The sequence below is a fragment of the Podarcis erhardii genome (genome assembly GCF_964252035.2).
Source record: "Podarcis erhardii genome assembly, chromosome: 1".
NCBI classification, from domain to species: domain Eukaryota; kingdom Metazoa; phylum Chordata; class Lepidosauria; order Squamata; family Lacertidae; genus Podarcis; species Podarcis erhardii.
The window spans coordinates 82,364,974-82,382,396 of NC_138497.1; the positions used below are offsets into that span (position 1 = coordinate 82,364,974).

Genomic DNA, 17,423 nt, shown 5'->3' on the forward strand with positions numbered 1-17,423 from the left:
CTCCAAGTCTTTCATATCGTATTTGCAACTCCGATAAGAAATGCAAACCTTCCTGATAAGATTTTTTATGTCCTTAAATAAAAGGCTTAGAGAACGTTTCAAGTTCATTCATTTCCATTTGCATTAGGATCTTGACCTAAAAGGGTGCTGAAACTCATGTGACATTAAAACCCATCAGAATACAATGGCAGGTGTCAAGGGCACTTACATAATGCATTGTATTCAACGAAGTCCTACTTAGAGTAGACCGATTGATATACCTGGGCCTAAGTTCACAGTGTCTATCAATTCCAATGGGCCTACTCTGTGTAGGACTTAGTTTACTAAAAAGAAAATATTTTCTTCTTATAGTACTCAGGACAATAAGCACAAATATGTTTTCTTTAAAAAAACAGAAAATGTAAGGAACTGTATTTTAAATATGCTGTTTAATATTATTTTATATTGTAGCACAGCAGCATAGCTAAAGATCACCTGATAGGTTGAACTCCTAGAAACTGTGGTAAATCCAGTCACTCATCCTTGTTATTCTGGGTGAGTTCAGAACACATAGCAATAAGTTGTCACTGGGAGAATACAACCCCTGCCCCTAAACTAGCATGTTGGTTGCATTTGCAGTAGTACTACGTGGAATCTGGTTGCATGAGTGTAATGGGAGCCAGCTTTATGATGCCATTGATATCATTAGTAGTAAGGCACAAAGCTAGACCCTTTTTCTGCCCATGTGCCATTTTATGAACTTTAAAAAAATAGGAGCCAACTTTAAAAAAAAAATCTAGCCTCCCTTTCAAAGCATTTTTAAAGTACATGGGTTGTCAAAACTGGCTCAAGACATTTTGCTGTAAGTCTCCTGTTCCAGTTACAAAAGTCAACCAGACTAGCTATTAAATCTTACTTCAGCCCTGGCGATGGACACTTTCTGCTGCACTTGAGGGCATCAGTCTATCATAGTTGGTGCAGGAAAGGCCGCTTGATAAACACAGCTCTAGTCATTCCTTGCCTTTAATCATCTGCTGCTTCACTCTGCCTCACGGTAGGGCCAATGCTGTGCATCATTTGAGTTGTGATGGATCTAGATGATACTTCTGCTCTGCATCCATTGCAGAGAAGAAAACATTTTCCCACACTCAAACCAGTGTCCTAACTTTCTGAGAAATAGTGATTTCCCTCTTAGCCTTACAAGTACAATTGTTGCATTTATGTGTGCTGTGTTGATTTGTATTAAGGTCATTACAGTTTTTCTTTATGCATAGTATTTCATTCCATGAAAATGCATAAAAGAATAAAAATATATATAACAACAAATTTTTAAATGTACAATAAAAGCCATAAATCTCCAGAAAGGTAAGACTGGTGGCAAACCCAGATTTGTTGTAAGGTCATGTGACAGGACAGTTACATATAATCAATCATGTATGGTTATGACTCTGGATGGGGTAATTGCAAGTGAAGTGCTTAGAAAAGTTAGGGTTTTTCTATCAGACACTAAGTCATTGCAAGCATTAGATAACAAACTTTATTTTCCATTAAAGCTATTGCGGTCCCGAACTGGCAGGAACAAGCAAACCCCCAGAAAATTAAGTGAGTTGCAATGTGGGATAGATGTGTATGAGTTCTCAGGCGACCTTTACTAAAGTTATTGTGTTATTGTGCTGACTGGCCTGATAACTGCCATGCTGCATATCTGCTCCTTATTTATCATAAAATATGAAAATGGCATTGCAAATACTGTTTATCAGCTGTCTCCTGATACTCTTGTGTAGTTTGTTAATTAATGGAATTTAATTTTCATTCTCTGCTTGGGGACATTTAGCAGAGAGACAGAGTAGATTACAGAACTCAATAAATTTGTGAAACTGATAAATAGTTACTGTTAGAAATGTTTTAATTTCTTGGCATCTAATGCCTCCAATCCTGTGCATCTCAGGTCACAAACATCAGCTGACCTGGTAAATCTGTATCTAGACTGGGGGTTGGGGAAGATTCTCATGATATAACATTCCTTCATTAAAAAAAGAGAGTAAAGGCTCTGATCAAACAATAAATGCCCCAGAAAAGGGTTGTAATTTAGGCTTCTCCCTGACACGCCAGTTTTCTATTGTGGGGGTTTAATCTTGAGAGTCCCATTTGAAATGGTGCAATCCAAGAAGAGAATGATCACTTCATCTGCTGCTTGAGAAGTAGACCTAGTTATGTTCCCTAGTAATTTGACTCTTCTTCCACTTGCTTGTCTGAAAATGCCCTTGGGTAACTATGAGCCTAGTTGACAGGGCAGGTGTTACAGCTCCTACCTAGACAGAGAACATGCATCAGTTAGATTTTATGGCATTGCCAAAATTGTGACAATGCTAACTTGCCCAACAAGGTCTTATATTAAAATGTGTATATGACGGATGGAAAAGGGGCCACCAGCTCTATCATGTTTAATGTAGTTTGTTTACATGTTTATTGTTGGACAGCTGTAATCTCCCACTTCTCAGGGCATCCTCAATGTTTGCTTGCTCTCATAGTCCCTTGGTTTGCATGGCCTGGTTTGGTCATGCTTTATCCCTCCCAAATTCTTCCATTCTAACAGGTACTGCACAACTGAGTGAGTACAATCTGTGAGTAGCAACTGCACTTGCTTGTAAAGAGGCTTCTTTTACATTTTCTATTATACTTCTCATGGTAGCTCATCCAGGGCATTTGCATTCTTGTGCATAAAGTATAAACAAGAGCACAGTGACAGTCAACTTCTGAACCAGAGGATGTGAGCAAGGAAACAGGAGCAGGGAAAAGAGAAATATAACAAGCTCTACCCACATACAAGGGCAAATTAGTAGGATTTCGATCTGGTCAATTTATTTGTGTGTTGCTTCATAAACTGAACTGGGGAAATAAGTGCATTTCCTATTCTCTGCAGTATTGATAGTTGGGGAGAAGAGAGACCCATCTCACTCATAACCTCAGCACAGTAGATTGCAGCTTACACCTCTTTACTGAATAAAACAGAGCAGGAAAGCCTACCAACCAACCTGAAGATGGAGGTGAGATCCCCTTTAGTAACCATAGTGTTAGGTACACTCCAGTTCTTTGGACAGTGAGAAGTTCCAGGGATGCAGCCACTCACCCAGGTTTGGTTTATTTTGAAGGAAATGATGTAGGGGGCATATATTATGGCTTTGTATACTTGTTTGCATTTATTTACAAATATTTAAATTGAGCATTGTTGTTGTTGTTTAGTTGTTTAGTCGTGTCTGAATCTTTGTGACCCCATGGACTGGAGCACGCCAGGCACTCCTGTCTTCCACTGCCTCCCGCAGTTTGGTCAAACTCATGTTGGTAACTTCGAGAACTAAACTAAGCATAGGTGGAGGCTAAGCCAGCCAAAATCTACTTCTCCCACATCATATCTCTTAAGAGACAGCCAGGAATCCAAAATGATTTCCAGAGACCTCTGACTCTGTCTGACTCCAAACACAAATTGCAGTCTCCTTTAGTTTTTGTTCACAGGTAAAGGTAAAAGTACCTCTTGACCGTTAGGTCCAGTCGCGGAGAACTCTGGGGTTGTGTGCTTATTTCGCTCTATATGCTGAGGGAGCTGGCATTTGTCTGCAGACAGCTTCTGGGTCATGTAGCCAGCATGACTAAGCCGCTTCTGGCGAACCAGAGCAGCACACGGAAACACCGTTTACCTTCCCGCCATCTATCTACTTGCACTTTGACGTGCTTTCAAACTGCTAGGTGGGCAGGAGTTGGGACCGAACAACGGGAGCTCGGCAAGCCCTAGGCTCTGTGGTTTAGACCACAGCGCCACCCGCATCCCTTTGTTCACAGAAACATCCTCATATGGGGAGGGGTAGAGATATCACCCCTCTTTCAGGGATGCTAGAGCCATTATTCCATTAGGCAGAAGGAGGCACATGCCTCAGGCAGCAGGTGTTGATGGGCAAGGAATGGTAGCAAGGTGTTTGAAGACATACTGTGGCTGTGTATGCATTCAACTTGCCTCACACCTCCCTGCTGCCTTCAGGTGCTGTGGAGAATGTATCCCATCACTGATGAACTAAGACTTGTCTGGCTTCTGAATGTGAGGAAACGCACAAATGCAGCAAAATAGGCCAGCTGTTGAGATAAATTAGCCACTCTATTCAGTTTTGATAGCAGCACATCACCTGCCACCTAACCAAGGAGATACTTGCCAGAACTACTAAGGTAATCTTCAGCAGTTATTCCGGTTCCTCTCCTGGCCAGACTCCAGAATCATAGAATGAAAGAGTCCCTGAAGGTAGCTCAGTCTAAATTAAATTCTTTACTGGGAATGCTTTAATTTGATTTCCCCAGTAAGATAAGTAAATGAATACCACATTGAGTTTCGTCAAATTGTGTTACTTGGAAATAAACTTTCTTGCTTTGTTTGAAGACTGCCAGTGATAAAGTGTCCACCATTAAATTAGCAGTGTTCACCAGTGGTTAAAAAACATGCACTTTCTTTCCTACTGGAATTTGGAAGCTAGTCATTGGTTATTGCCACTCCTTTCCCTCTTGATTAGAGAGCACTTTTTAGTACCCAGTATTTTTCCACTGAAGGTATATGGCTATAATCAAGTGACTTCTGAACCTTTTCTCTGTTTTGATAAACTAAATGGATTTGAGTTCCTTAAATCTTTTGCTTTACATGACCCAAGGCAAGGACTTGAATAATTTTGGCTACTGTAGAAATGTCTGTTAGCATTCTTGCTTTGTTATCACAGGTGGTGCAAGGTGGTTTCCAAACAGCTCCTGGATGTTTGTCCCAATATCTTAACAGTGGTTAATGGAAAGTGTTGCCAGCTAAATGCTAACTACAGCAGGTCATTTGAGCCACATGGAAACACTATATTCGGCATCCTGTTACTGGTATGAATATCTAGGGGGTTAACTCTTCCAATGCTAAATACATACTGTATCCAGCACCATGCAAAAGGCAGGAAACCCAGAACCAGCTCCATACACACTTTGAAAAGTTGGCTATGTGGACTGCATAGCCCATGCTAGTCAATATCAGGTTGGTAGACTGATAGCAGATGACCAGGATGGGCTACAGCATTCTGCTGCACATACTTTGTGAACTAGCTGTACTGGCAGAGCAGATCCTGCTCCCCAAGCCACTTCCCTTGGCTCACTTCCATTTCTGGGGGAAATGGAACTGCAGGAAGGTAAGCTGTGGGAGGGGGTGGGTTCTGCTCCCCCCAGTGGCGTAGCGTGGGTTGTCAGCACCCGGGGCAAGGCAAGTAATTTGTGCCCCCTAACCCGTGGATTTGCGCCCCCTAACCCGTGGATTTGCGCCCGCTAACCCTAACCCCCAGATGTTGCGCCCGGTGCGGCCAGCCCCCCCTGCACCCCCACGCTACGCCACTGGCTCCCCCCACTCATGTGCTCCCCTTTTCTTTGAAGAAAAACGAGTTCCACCCTCTCCACTTTGTATGTGCTCACTGACTTGGGTTTAAATAAATGGGTCTGTCATAATCATATGCAATTTGAATCAATCTCCTAAATCAGCTCCCTAGATATTCTCTATATGGGGTACGTGTTTGCATGAACTGTGTTCTGCCATGAAACAATTATTTGCTTTCTTACCATGCTCAGATGCCTAGGATGCCTATGACCTTCTCTAGCACAAACCTGCCCATGTATGGAGATCATCAGTGGCCGTGCTCAAATTCATAGGTTAAGTGGGTGACTCCCAGCGACAGACCTTTTTTTGATGCGGCATTCAGTAGTCGCACCTGACCTGTGGAATGCCCTCCTGACAGATGTCAAAGAGCTAAACAACTATATAATTTTTCGTAGACATGGATTATCATAATGCATTTTCCTACCTCACCTGTCTCTTAGCACTGGCATAGCTCTAGAGGAAGTATTAAGAAGCAGCTGGGCAGGTTAATAAGCATTTTGTTATTTGTCTTTTACAGCTGAAATACCAAATGGTGGAAGAAGCCATTCACATTAGTATTTTTATCTTATAAAGCTAGTAGATATATGTGTAAAAGCCTCTTAGGGGAAGTCTTATTTTAATAGCTGGTGATTTTAATTTTTTTTAAAAAAACTGGACACTTGTCCCAAGTACCAGCTTGTTTTTAATACTGTTGTGCTGGAAAGTCATAGAATATAATATAAACTAAAGGTAATTAGTTTTTGCTGTGCAGAAAAACCCCAACAAAACTGAAATCAGCTGACACTATTAGCTTGCGTCCAATAAATTTAGTGCATCTACTCGGAGTAGAAATTTGTTGGACACAACTTCCCATGGTTTATGGGTTTATAACTCAGCCAAGTCATTGTTTTTCTAAATTCCTATCAAATCTAGTTTGAGGGAAACACATCAAAACACAGTTTTCTCAGAAACAGCAGGATGGACATGGCTTGTAGCAAATGTTGTTCCCAAGCTAACTGGATGCAGAGTAAATGGGAGTTTCTACGCAACTTTTGTGTCCATTGCTGTTGTCTCAGCTTAGGGCTTCTTTCGCCTTCAGGGTTGCTGTACTAATTTAGAGCTGGGGCTGGCACTTGGCTGGCTGCACCTTTTCTAAGCTGATGCTTGTCTTGACAGAAGGGAACTGGAGACTGTTAGGTGGACAGCTCCTGCTGCCCCTTGGACCACATCTGAGCAGAACAGTCGACTTGAAATAAAGTGATGGTATGTAAAGAAAGAAAGCGTTTATTTCTAGTTATCTGAAAGAAGAATCGGTTAAAAACCAAACCAAACCAAGAGGACCACACCTAAGTTGTAGAAATAATGAACCAAGCCAACAGGTGTGCAGAAGATTTGCATTTAATAGACTGTTGAGTTTCCAGTATTGCAAGATGCCTCCTAAGGCGTTTTTGGGTGCCCGCATGGAGAGAAACTAAATAATGCACGAAGGGATCCTATATGGATTTCTGCGGCGCGATGCTCCCACTGCACCACCATGCTTTAAAATCAAATAGAAGACTAATATAAAGCTCTGCCCGAACAGGTTTCAGCTTAGGTAACAGAGCCTCCCCAAGAGAGCGTATGGAAATATCCGTCGCAACTCCCTGCCACGCGGCCGGGGGGAGGAGACTTCACGTCACGACTCTGCCTGCCCCGCCCCGCCACGTATGACCCGCCCTTTCCTCGACCCCTCGGGACGTGCGAGGGCGAGGAAACTCCGCCCACTCTCGCCCCGCGACGGACGCCCCAGCCCGCCGCGCGGCTTCCCCCGGCCAACAAAATGGCAGCGGCGGAGGTGCCGCACGCCGTTCTCATTGGGTCTGCCTGCGGAACATACCACTTCTCCTGCTTTAGGGAGGGGGGAATGAGCTTCGAATTAATCCCTCTCTTCTTGGTTCGGAGTAGAATGAGCGCATACAGTTTCCGGATCTCCACCGGAAGCCGGAAGTACTTCGGCGGCTAGGGATTCCCTCTTCTGTTCCGCTTTTCACTCCCCGCCCCTCTCCTCCCTCCGGATCATCGCAGGTAAATCGCGACCCTTACGGGAGTTTTATCACTTAACCCTTCCTCGCGCCGTCTCGTGAGAAGAGTCGAACTGCGTCCTCTCGCTTCATTCGAGGAGGGTGGAGGGTGTGTAGGTGTGAGAGAGGAGTACTCTGTGCGGGCGGCACCTTCCCCGCCACCTGCTCCCGGTGGGCAGGATCCCACTCCCCGCCCCGTGGATCTGAGCGATGGAGGGTGGTAGACGCTTGGCTTCTGAAATGGCAAGAGAGGGAACTGGGTCTGGTGCTCTTCTGGGAGCCACGCCTTCCCTGAGAGGGGACTCTCCTCCTCCTCTTCCTCTTAGGCATTATGGGATGGTTTGGCTAGGGGCAGCTTCCTTCATGCTCAAAGATGTGTCCTCTCATCACAGCAACACTTTGTAACTTCTTTGGGGGGCAGGATACTCATGGCACTGAAATCAGATGCTAGTGTGAATCTCTGGCTCAGCTTAAAAGGGAAGGGGACGCTGCTCATTTTCATGTAGCAAATCTGATTGAATGATTGTGTGCCCTTCCCCATCCCCTTTTGGCTGCCTCTGAGGTTGTGGTTAAAGAAGGGGAAAGTTAACGGTGGTACCAGAAATGCATGTGTATAAATTGAATAAATAATAAGTTATCTTTTACTTTTGAACTTTTTGCTTATCAGTTACCTTACCCCCAGGTATATGTTTCCTACTGGCATCCCAGTGAACAAACATCAACTTCCTCTGTAGCTAGTATTTTCCTTGCAAATCTCATGCTTCCTCACCTGTCATTGACAACTGACCATCTATTGTCTTCCCACTCCTGAATGCACCATAGAAATGATTCCGGCAACTTTGTTAGTGCTTTTTAGGTTTTCTTGCTGATAGTTGTATTTGTGTCCAGTATTGGCACACAGCAAGGATTCATGCTAATGTTTATTCACATTCTGGACTTACAGGGATGTTCTCTGTTTTTGCCACTTGCAGAGAACAGCTTTGTAGCTGTGACAACCCACGTGGATGACCTGTAAAGACATGTGCAAAGCACAGTTTCCATTATGCTGATGTAATTGAGTCTTGCCTGCATATGTGCACACCTTTCAAGAACTGGCATACACGGGATAAACCGTATAAACATGTACAAAGATACCCTGGAAAGATGTGGAGTATTTATTTGGTCCAGTCTGCTAACGTAACAAATGCTTCCTGGCTGGCCCCCAGAGTTCAGTAAGAGACTTGCTAAATAAGAGTGCTCACCTGTGTCATTGAGCATATTACACATTTTACAGGCAGTTTCGTACGTTACAAAGAGGGGGAAATGATCTGCTACCGAGTGTTTGCTCAAGGGGGTGTACACTCAGTAGCATCTTAGGTGTACAAGTAAAAATTGAATATGTCTAGTGCCCCCAGCTGCTCAAATTGTAGCACTAATCTTGAAACGAAAATCGCTTTCCCTCCCACAGAAGCGTTTAATTCATTCAGTTTTGGAGGCAGGTAGGCTAACAAGGTTGACTTAAATTCTCTTGCAGATACTGATGCAGGATCCTCAGAACCAAACCTGTGAAATGTTTTGCTTCAACAAGAGGTAGAAGAGCTACTACCAGGTAGTAACAGCTTATGATCCTTGCCAGTTTGTTGTTTGTTCCACCTGCTGTGTGCAAATTTTGGTTTAGAAAAGACTAAAACTATCCAGTCTTAGTATCCAGTGCTCTTGGCAAAATTCAACTGGTGCAGCATGGCACCCATTTTCTCTCCTCCCCCTGTGCTCTCCGCAACTTTCCAAAGCTGATTTGGGATGTGGGGAGGTGGACGGGATAGGAGAAGAAGCTTCATTGTGCTCACAGGAGTATGTTGTGTTGTTGGACCCGGCATTGGATGCCACCCCTTGTGTTGAACAGAATATTTGGAAAATAAGGACCAAACTATTATGTGACAGTGGGAAAAGAGGGGTATTGTTTTGTTGCTGATACATGGGTGGAAGCACCAGATGGGTTCTGCCGGTGGGCACCGCTGCGTCCTCACTGCCATCATGCCTCACCCCCATTCCATCCTGAAAAGTGTGTTTATATGTGTTGGAAGCTGCCCAGAGTGGCTGGGGCAGCTGAGCCAGATGGGCGGGGCATTGCTGCAGTACTTGCACTGACAGGCATCAAAGTGTGATGTTGAATTCCATCCTTTGTCTTTAACGAGAGTAGATGTGGTGGGACAGCGAGGGGGAAAAACTATGTTTGAAGGATCTGATAAACTGTTGAAAAGTCTGGTGTTAATCTGGACCCATAGGGCTACTGTGTTTGGTTAATCCTAGAATCAGCCACAATAGGCACATGCAATGGGAAACTGTGGCAGTGTGACTGAGTAATCTTTGTAATACATCTTGGCTGACAAGATGATGAGAAAAGCACCGCTTGGCAGTCAGCAGATGATGAAGCCCCAACATGACTGCTAGAGATGCTGAGATAGCATTACTCAGACACAGATTATGTTTTCCCTTGGAAAACACCGAGTAAAGAAAGGAAATGGAAAAAGTTGTTCCTACCTCTGATCAGAACAAAAAACAAAGAGTAAGGTGGACTTACTCACTTAACTGAGGAAGGAAAAAGAACCACCAGATCCTTTGATATTAACAGGCACTGGTAGCTAGGAACTGTTAAGAATCTTGGAATGAGTTAAAATAATTTTTTAATTTCACTCTTAATTTGGCAGTGTGGAGTGTTGATTGGGTGGACTTCAACATCACTCTCATCCAGTTGTACCATCTGCGCAAACATTGCAATTTACTAAATGGAACAATCCTCTCCTTACACAGTGTTTTGGAGTTCTCCCAACTGGGGCAGAGAGTGGAGGAAAGCCAGAAGTCCTTGTGTTGGGGCTTCCTTCTATGGGGCTGTTAGATGAATTCAGCTGCCTAGAGAGTTTTTTTTTGTTTGTTTTTTTTGCGTTGAGTGACTAATAAATAAAATTAACAACAACAAGATACAGTGGTACCTCGGGTTACAGACGCTTCAGGTTACAGACTCCACTAACCCAGAAATAGTACCTCGGGTTAAGAACTTTGCTTCAGGATGAGAACAGAAATCGTGCTCTGGTGGCGCGGCAGCAGCGGGAAGCCCCAATTAGCTAAAGTGGTACCTCAGGTTAAGAACAGTTTCAGGTTAAGAACGGACCTCTAGAACGAATTAAGTTCTTAACCCAAGGTACCACTGTAATATGAAGTAATTCTGTGTAAAGTATTTGAGATGATAATTGCTTTATTCCCTGCCCTTGTATTGAGTGCCTCCACTTAATTTGTTTCCATTGCAATCCTGAGTTGGTTGCTAATTTGGCCTTACTTAACAGGGGGTGATTTCAAATCCTCATTTTCAGATGAGATTGTTTTTGTATACCCCAGTTGGCTTCTGTGCTCCACAGGAAAGAGCCTCCTGCAGATGTTATCTCAGCATCAAGCCCATTCTTTATAATATAAGAATTGGACCTTTAGTGTGGCAAGAGCTGCCCTTTGGAGCTCACTTCTGTTAAATATAAGACAATTGTCTTTTTGGTGCCATCTGAAGACCTTTTCTTTTTTGACCAGCTTTTAAGTGTAGATCTTCATCCAACTCTGTATCTGTGCTGGATGTGAAATTGTTTTTAGGTATGCAAGTTGTCTTGAGATAGAATCTTAGTTTTGTTATTGATGTTTTTTTACTGTGAAATCACTTTGAGATATTTTATGGGAAGTGATTCATAAACAGAATCAAATAAATACTTTTAAGCAGACAAGAGCAGTATCTGAACCAGGCCTTGTGCCAACAGTTGTGCACTGACTGTTGCTAAATGAGCAGGAAGTATGGAGAGAGACCTTGCCTAATGCCTCATTGTTCCAAAACAAAGGTGAGCCGTTTTTAGACTAGATATTCAAACAAAGGGAGAGTGAGCTACAGGACTGTTGTGAGTTTCTCAGATACAAATGATATAATATTGTATATACAAATAGTTCATGTGTACACACACACACACACACACAAACATACACTCTGTTTTTCTTGATACTGGGTAAGGCAGCATTCTTATGCTTGCTGTTTCCTAATTTTGCATGCTTTCACACATAGAACTTTTCAGTTGTTGGGTTGCCTGAGTGTATCTGACACCTAAAGTGATGCAGGGACATTGCAGATTTCCACGCAGACCCTGCTACTTCAAACAGTGGGGTGGGGATTAGCAGGACAAGGATGGATTACAGAGTTTAAACACAGGGTTATTGTGCAAAGGAACACACTATGTACAAAATGCCAATGTCTTAACTGGCACGTGCATGCAGAAAGTGCAACATGCATTGGGACTTCCCTTCCCTACTAAATCTGGAAGAAAAATACCATGCGTTATTGGGCTAACATTCACATGTGGCAGGTTTACTCTTAAATCCAACTTGCCAAAATGAAGGAGGGAGGAATGAGTATGATCATGGTGTGCCACTGTGCATTGGCTTTCCCTTATGTGGAAACAGAGCTTCTATAAACTAACAATGAAAATGATAGAGTCACCCTGCAGTCATATAAACAGGGTGGTAAAGACCTTTATTACCAACACATGAAAGGATTGGAATGCCTAGCATGGGATATAAAACCTCCTAATAACTTGTGCTTTCTCTTTTGACGCAGAGGTATTTAATGAGCCTCCTAAATGATGATGGCATTCAGAGACAAGACTGTGGATGAGCTGAAGGAGCTGCAGGACAATTCAGAGGAGATTGAACGCTTGGCACTGGAGTCTAATGAGGTTAGAATATATTAGAATGCATCAGAAGGATTGGACTGGAATGGGGGCAGGACTTAAGGGGAGCCACCTTTCCCTAACAATGGCCTGTCTTTATCAGGTTCAGGATGTCCAGTTGGAAAGGGAGATGGCTTTGGCCACAAATCGCAGTCTGGCAGAGCGGAACCTGAAGTTTCAAGAACCCCTCGAAACAGGACGTGCAAACCTCTCAGACAAATATCAAGAACTGCAGAAGCTGGTCGAGCAATGCCAGGAGCAAAAGGCAAAACTGGGTAACGTTTCAGATATCCTCAGCCCAGGATGGGGCATCAATAGGCTCTCCTCCCCGCCCCCATAACCAGATTTACTTCTTGTGATTCCTCTTCTGTGTTGGGATGTATGCAGGCGAACCCTCGGGTTAGCCACTCCTGATCTGGAAATGGCTCCTGTTTCTTGACACCTCTCCCATTGAAAACGAGGATGGTCATCAAGGAGGGAGGGTCATTTATGAGAAAATATTTTGGTTCCCTCTTTTCTGAGCCTTCTAGCAGCCTGAACAGACTGATGGTGTGCACCATAGTTTCAATGCTATTTGTGCGTGGGTAACCATAGAAAGCTATGTGCTTGTATATAGGCAACAGAGACCTCTGTTCTTCTTGCTCTCCCCAACCTTCCTCTCTCAGTTGTGGCTGGATAGTTGTGTGGTGGCAGCTCTGAAAGCAATGGGAGCCGTGCCTTCAGAGGTGGCACTCTTCACATATATCTGCATGTGCAGAGTCAGGAACCGACATTGTCACTGAGATGGAGGGAAGGAGACGTGCTTGTTTTGCATGGCATTTTTAATCACCCTTCTTTATTCTTTCCCCATCCCACCAGAAAAATTCTCAGCAGCGATGCAGCCTGGCACCCTGTTAAATCTTCTGGAGGTAGAAGGGCAGAAAATTGAAGAAGAATCTGAGGTTAGCCTATGATTTAAACTCAAGAGGAAACAAGCCTCATGTCTGATACTCTTTGTTAATACTGGTGATCTATTCTGAGCTCACCTCTCTTTTCTCACATCCTGAATTCAAGTCAGCATGAGAATCGTCTCATAATGTAGTTCATGTGTTTTGTTTTACTGAGCTTGTTTTATTTGCAAGAGTGGGTGGCCAGTCAGCAGCATGGGCCCCATAAACCACGCAAGCCTCAAGAGCTTATGGCACTCCAGTGCGGTGGCAAAATAGCCAAGGAACCTGACTGTGGCTTAGTGTCCGGCCTGCCCTTGTGTTTGGCGCTCTCTCTGTATTTTACCTTCCTGCTTCCCAGGATGGTAGACTAGATGCAAAACTGTGCCAAGGAACTGAGGGCTGCAAATGCACTTGAGGGGCACTATTTCATATGTGGACTTGTGGGAACCTGGTCACCATTGTTCTAGAGCAATGGACAAGTTGCCTGAGAGTATCCAGTTTCTCTCGCCACCCCCTCCCCCTGCCCAGTCTTTTTCACTGTGAATAGTTATTGGGAGATGGAATGTGCATGCTGTGATGAAGAACGCAGAAGAGAACCTTGTTCCTTACTGCAAATGAAAGCCCTGGTTTAATTGTCTTTTTACATTGCAGATGATGGCTGAAAAGTTCCTGGAGGGCGAAGTGCCTCTGGAGACATTCCTGGAGCAGTTTTCCTCCATGAGGAAGTTGTCCCATCTACGGCGGGTGAAAGTGGAGAAGCTTCAGGAAGTGTTGAGGAAGTCTCAGTCTTCCCAAGAGCCAGCCAGAAGCTCTGCGTTCAACCACCAGCATCCTTCCACGATGCCTTCTGGGCCTGCAAACCAGCAGCCACAGAATAGCCTGGCTGGGGGACTACCCTATCCTTTACCTTACAGTCTATCCCCTTGCATGCCCACCGGCCCTTCAGCTCACGGAGCTCTCCAGCCAGCTTCTTTTCCAGGAGCACCTGCTATGGTGGGACATGTCACCTCCTCTCAGCCAAGTAGCCAACCCCCATTTCCGAATAGATCACCTTCGGGTCCTGGGTACCCACCTGTCTCTTCTAGCAGTTCATTACCCCAGCCTCAGGTAGGAGACCCATCTGCATCCTCTGGGTACTCTTGGTCTCCCTCCAGAGCACCCCCTTCTGGACCAGGATACCCTCAGCCCCCCGTTAGGGCTCCATCTACAGGACCAGGATACCCACAGTCTCCATTTTTTCCACCAGCGGGAAGGCCCCAGTGCCCTTATCCTACCCAGCCTCCAGTGCCTAGCTACCCCATCCCTTCCCAGCCTCCATATCCCACGGGTCCAAGCCCACCGTTTGGGTATCCACCACCACCGCCCCTGCCCCCTCAGGGCCCTTCTTGGCCAGGATACTAGTCCCCGTTCCTAGACAGTATTCTTTCTCATAGCAGCCTGATGAATTGATTTTTGCTAGCTACTGAAGCCCAAGATGAAAACTTGGGTGCATCCTCTTGAGAGACATACTTCCGTAAGCATTATATTGATGGCATGTGTGGTTTGATGCTGTAAGAGTTGGAAAGGAACGGCTGTGTGGGATGGTTCCATTTCCTGAGTTTCAGCAGGCAATGACTGTTGGCAGCCTTCAGTGGCCAGCTGTACTGACTAAGCAGTCCGTCCAAGCCATAGTATAAAATACAAATCTAGGCCCAGACACTTAGCTGACGTATACTGGCATTGTTCCAAGCAAGCCGCTTACTGGCTGCAGCTTGGATCTGGTCCTGTGCGTGTGTTGGTGTGCTCATGGCTGTGTGTGTTGTTTTCTACTTTACTACATTAGAGTATCTATAATACATAAATAAAATGAATTCTGCTCACTTTATAATTTCCACAAAACTCATGATGGAGAAATCAGGTCAGCATTTCTGATGAGAAGAGCATGTTTTCCAGAAGAGGAATGAATGAATGTATGATTTCTCCTGGCACCAAGAAAATTTTACTATTTACTAGACAGTAGATAGAAAGCACAGTCCAGCTAATGCAAATGGAGAATGAAAAGCTCCCTCACCTAGCCTCAGCTGCAGTCAAGTGTCCATCACTCGGTCTGTGGTGGCCGTTCCCATAGAGGTTAGCTAATTTGCATGCTCCTTTCCTCCAGTGTGTTTTCATCATGGCTTATTTGTCTTTATCCTCCCTTCTGAGGGTAAACAGTGGATGTATTAGTTGTACTAATAATTAGTATGTGGAAGGTGTGAGCTAGAGGATCTTGGAACGGTTCGTTGAACAATAAGACAGCAAGTTTAACTTTTATAGAAAGTCAAATTGCTCTGTGTTTTTATACATGGGAATAATGGACAAAATGCTATTGTTCCTCTTTCCATTGTTAATTGTAGTTTGCTTCACTGAAGCATGTAGGCCTTTGTGGCTGCCCTTTTTCTTCAGTAACCTCTTGGGGTAAGAGAGGACTTTGATAATGAAAGCCTCTCCCTCTTTGTTTGTTGTCCCACTTCAGCTGACAAGAAGAAACACTGGCTACCAATTGAGGAAACCGAGGGAATCTAATGTTGATCAAAATAGCTTTGCTAAGCACTTTATCCTTTTGCTTGCCCGTAATTTATTTTTTAAAAATAGACTACTAATAGATTTGACCCGGTAGAACGCGCCTGGAATTTGATGGAAGCAATTCCATATCTGTGATTAATTATGGTAATAAAACTTGGATGAATTGCACAGAAGCTTATGATTATGACTTTTGGAAATGGAGTTGTGGTGATTGATATATGATATTGATGCTTCTTTTTTGCTTGCTAAACATCTTCCCTTTGACTTCTAGTTTGTGTCAATAAGGCCTTTCACCTTTCATCTCAAAGAGTCATATGTTTCCTTGTCGTATCTGACTGTTCATTGTGTCTGCCCTACTTAAGAGATCCATTTGTGCATCTTTCTTCCCCATGGACTAATAAACTTTGCCCGTCTCAACATCCTTCAACACCATGTTTCCTCTATCTTGTCAACTGCAATTTCTACCATCCATTTGCCCTTTCCTTATTGATGCATTTAGTGTTGTTCTGTTTCTGTATACTGTAATTAACCTCTCATATGGAAGGCACTGAACTTTTAACTCTCAGTTCCCCAACTTTGATCTATTAGGTTTATCATCTATACTTGGTTAGACTCTAACCTAACACTAGATCAGAGGTGATATACCTTCTTTGCTCTAAGGGCTGCATGGGCCACATGACAAAAGTGAGAATAGCCACCCCATACTCTTATACACACTTTCGCATGGATTAGTGCATGTCGACACATACAAGACAAGTGTGATGGGCCTTACCTTTGGCTGCATGCACATAGTTTTGCATCACATATTAATACATTTTATGCAGGAGGAGATCTTGGCAGCACTTGCAGAGAATACATTCTGAAAATAGCTGTCCTATGTGCACTAAAATTAGGTCCTGGAGGACTGCATGTGAAAAATTCTGTTTGTAGATAAATATGGACAGTACTCTGAAAACTGACTATAGAAAGTAGAAACGACCAGAGCTCTAGGGTGGTTCTTATAGAGTCTAAAAGCCAGAGTAAGCCTATTTGTTCAATTTTTCAGCTTTCTAAATAAAACTTTTTTTTGTAATCCCATACAAATCAATGGAGTGGTTAAATTATCTAGGACAGAACAGGTTTTTTTTGTCTAGTCAATTTCATTCCAAAGGGAAACCACATTTTTGTTTTTAACTGCATTTCTAGTCTCAACTTTCTACCTTAGAACTTAGAATTGTATGGTTCTCTGCCTTTTTCCTTACAACAACCCTGTCAGGTAGGTCAGCTGGAGGTAACACAATGAGCTTCATGGCTGAGTGAAGATATGAACAAAGATCTCTCTACTAATTCAACACACAAACCACTACAGCATGTGTGTAATTACATGTATGGTACTCTTTTAAGATACTAACATCATTTTTTAAATTTCAGAAGTACCTTTATAAAAAAAGTTCTTTGGATCAGGAAGGGGGAATATTATTATTTAGGCACAGAGCATGGCAACTTCCTAAATTATACTGAAGTTCCACAATTTTTTATAGGTTTTTACTGTGAGGATCATCGTAAGGGGTAACTGTGCACTTCACAAAGAATCTCACTGGCAGCTGTCAAACTGCTATCTCACTTTGCAACTGAAAACTTTGAAATGGCTTCTGCATCATTTAAATGTCTAAAATGCCTTTGAAATGTATGTAAGCTTGTATGAATGGGTATTGCATTCACCGGGATGAGAGGCAACTTTGTACAATATGCCAGCCAGCTTTTAGTCTCTGAACTGTAGCCC

General features: G+C 43.6%; 1 protein-coding gene across 1 annotated transcript; it reads left to right on the top strand.

Moving 5' to 3' along the window:
- The first annotated feature begins 12,063 nt into the window (after positions 1-12,063).
- VPS37C (VPS37C subunit of ESCRT-I) lies at positions 12,064-16,088 on the top strand. Its single transcript, XM_081837602.1, has 4 exons — positions 12,064-12,194; positions 12,292-12,463; positions 13,047-13,129; positions 13,769-16,088. Exons 1-4 carry the CDS (start codon positions 12,099-12,101, stop codon positions 14,516-14,518), a joined length of 1,101 nt encoding a protein of 366 aa, XP_081693728.1. The 5' UTR covers positions 12,064-12,098; the 3' UTR covers positions 14,519-16,088.
- The last annotated feature ends 1,335 nt before the right edge of the window (positions 16,089-17,423 follow it).

Bases quoted from the DNA above. Each gene is read 5' to 3' on its own strand.
- VPS37C (XM_081837602.1), top strand. From the start codon at position 12,099: ATGATGATGGCATTCAGAGACAAGACTGTGGATGAGCTGAAGGAGCTG. The intron at 12,195-12,291 runs GTTAGAATATAT...TGTCTTTATCAG, and splicing joins TGGCACTGGAGTCTAATGAG to GTTCAGGATGTCCAGTTGGA. The intron at 13,130-13,768 runs GTTAGCCTATGA...TTTACATTGCAG, and splicing joins AAATTGAAGAAGAATCTGAG to ATGATGGCTGAAAAGTTCCT.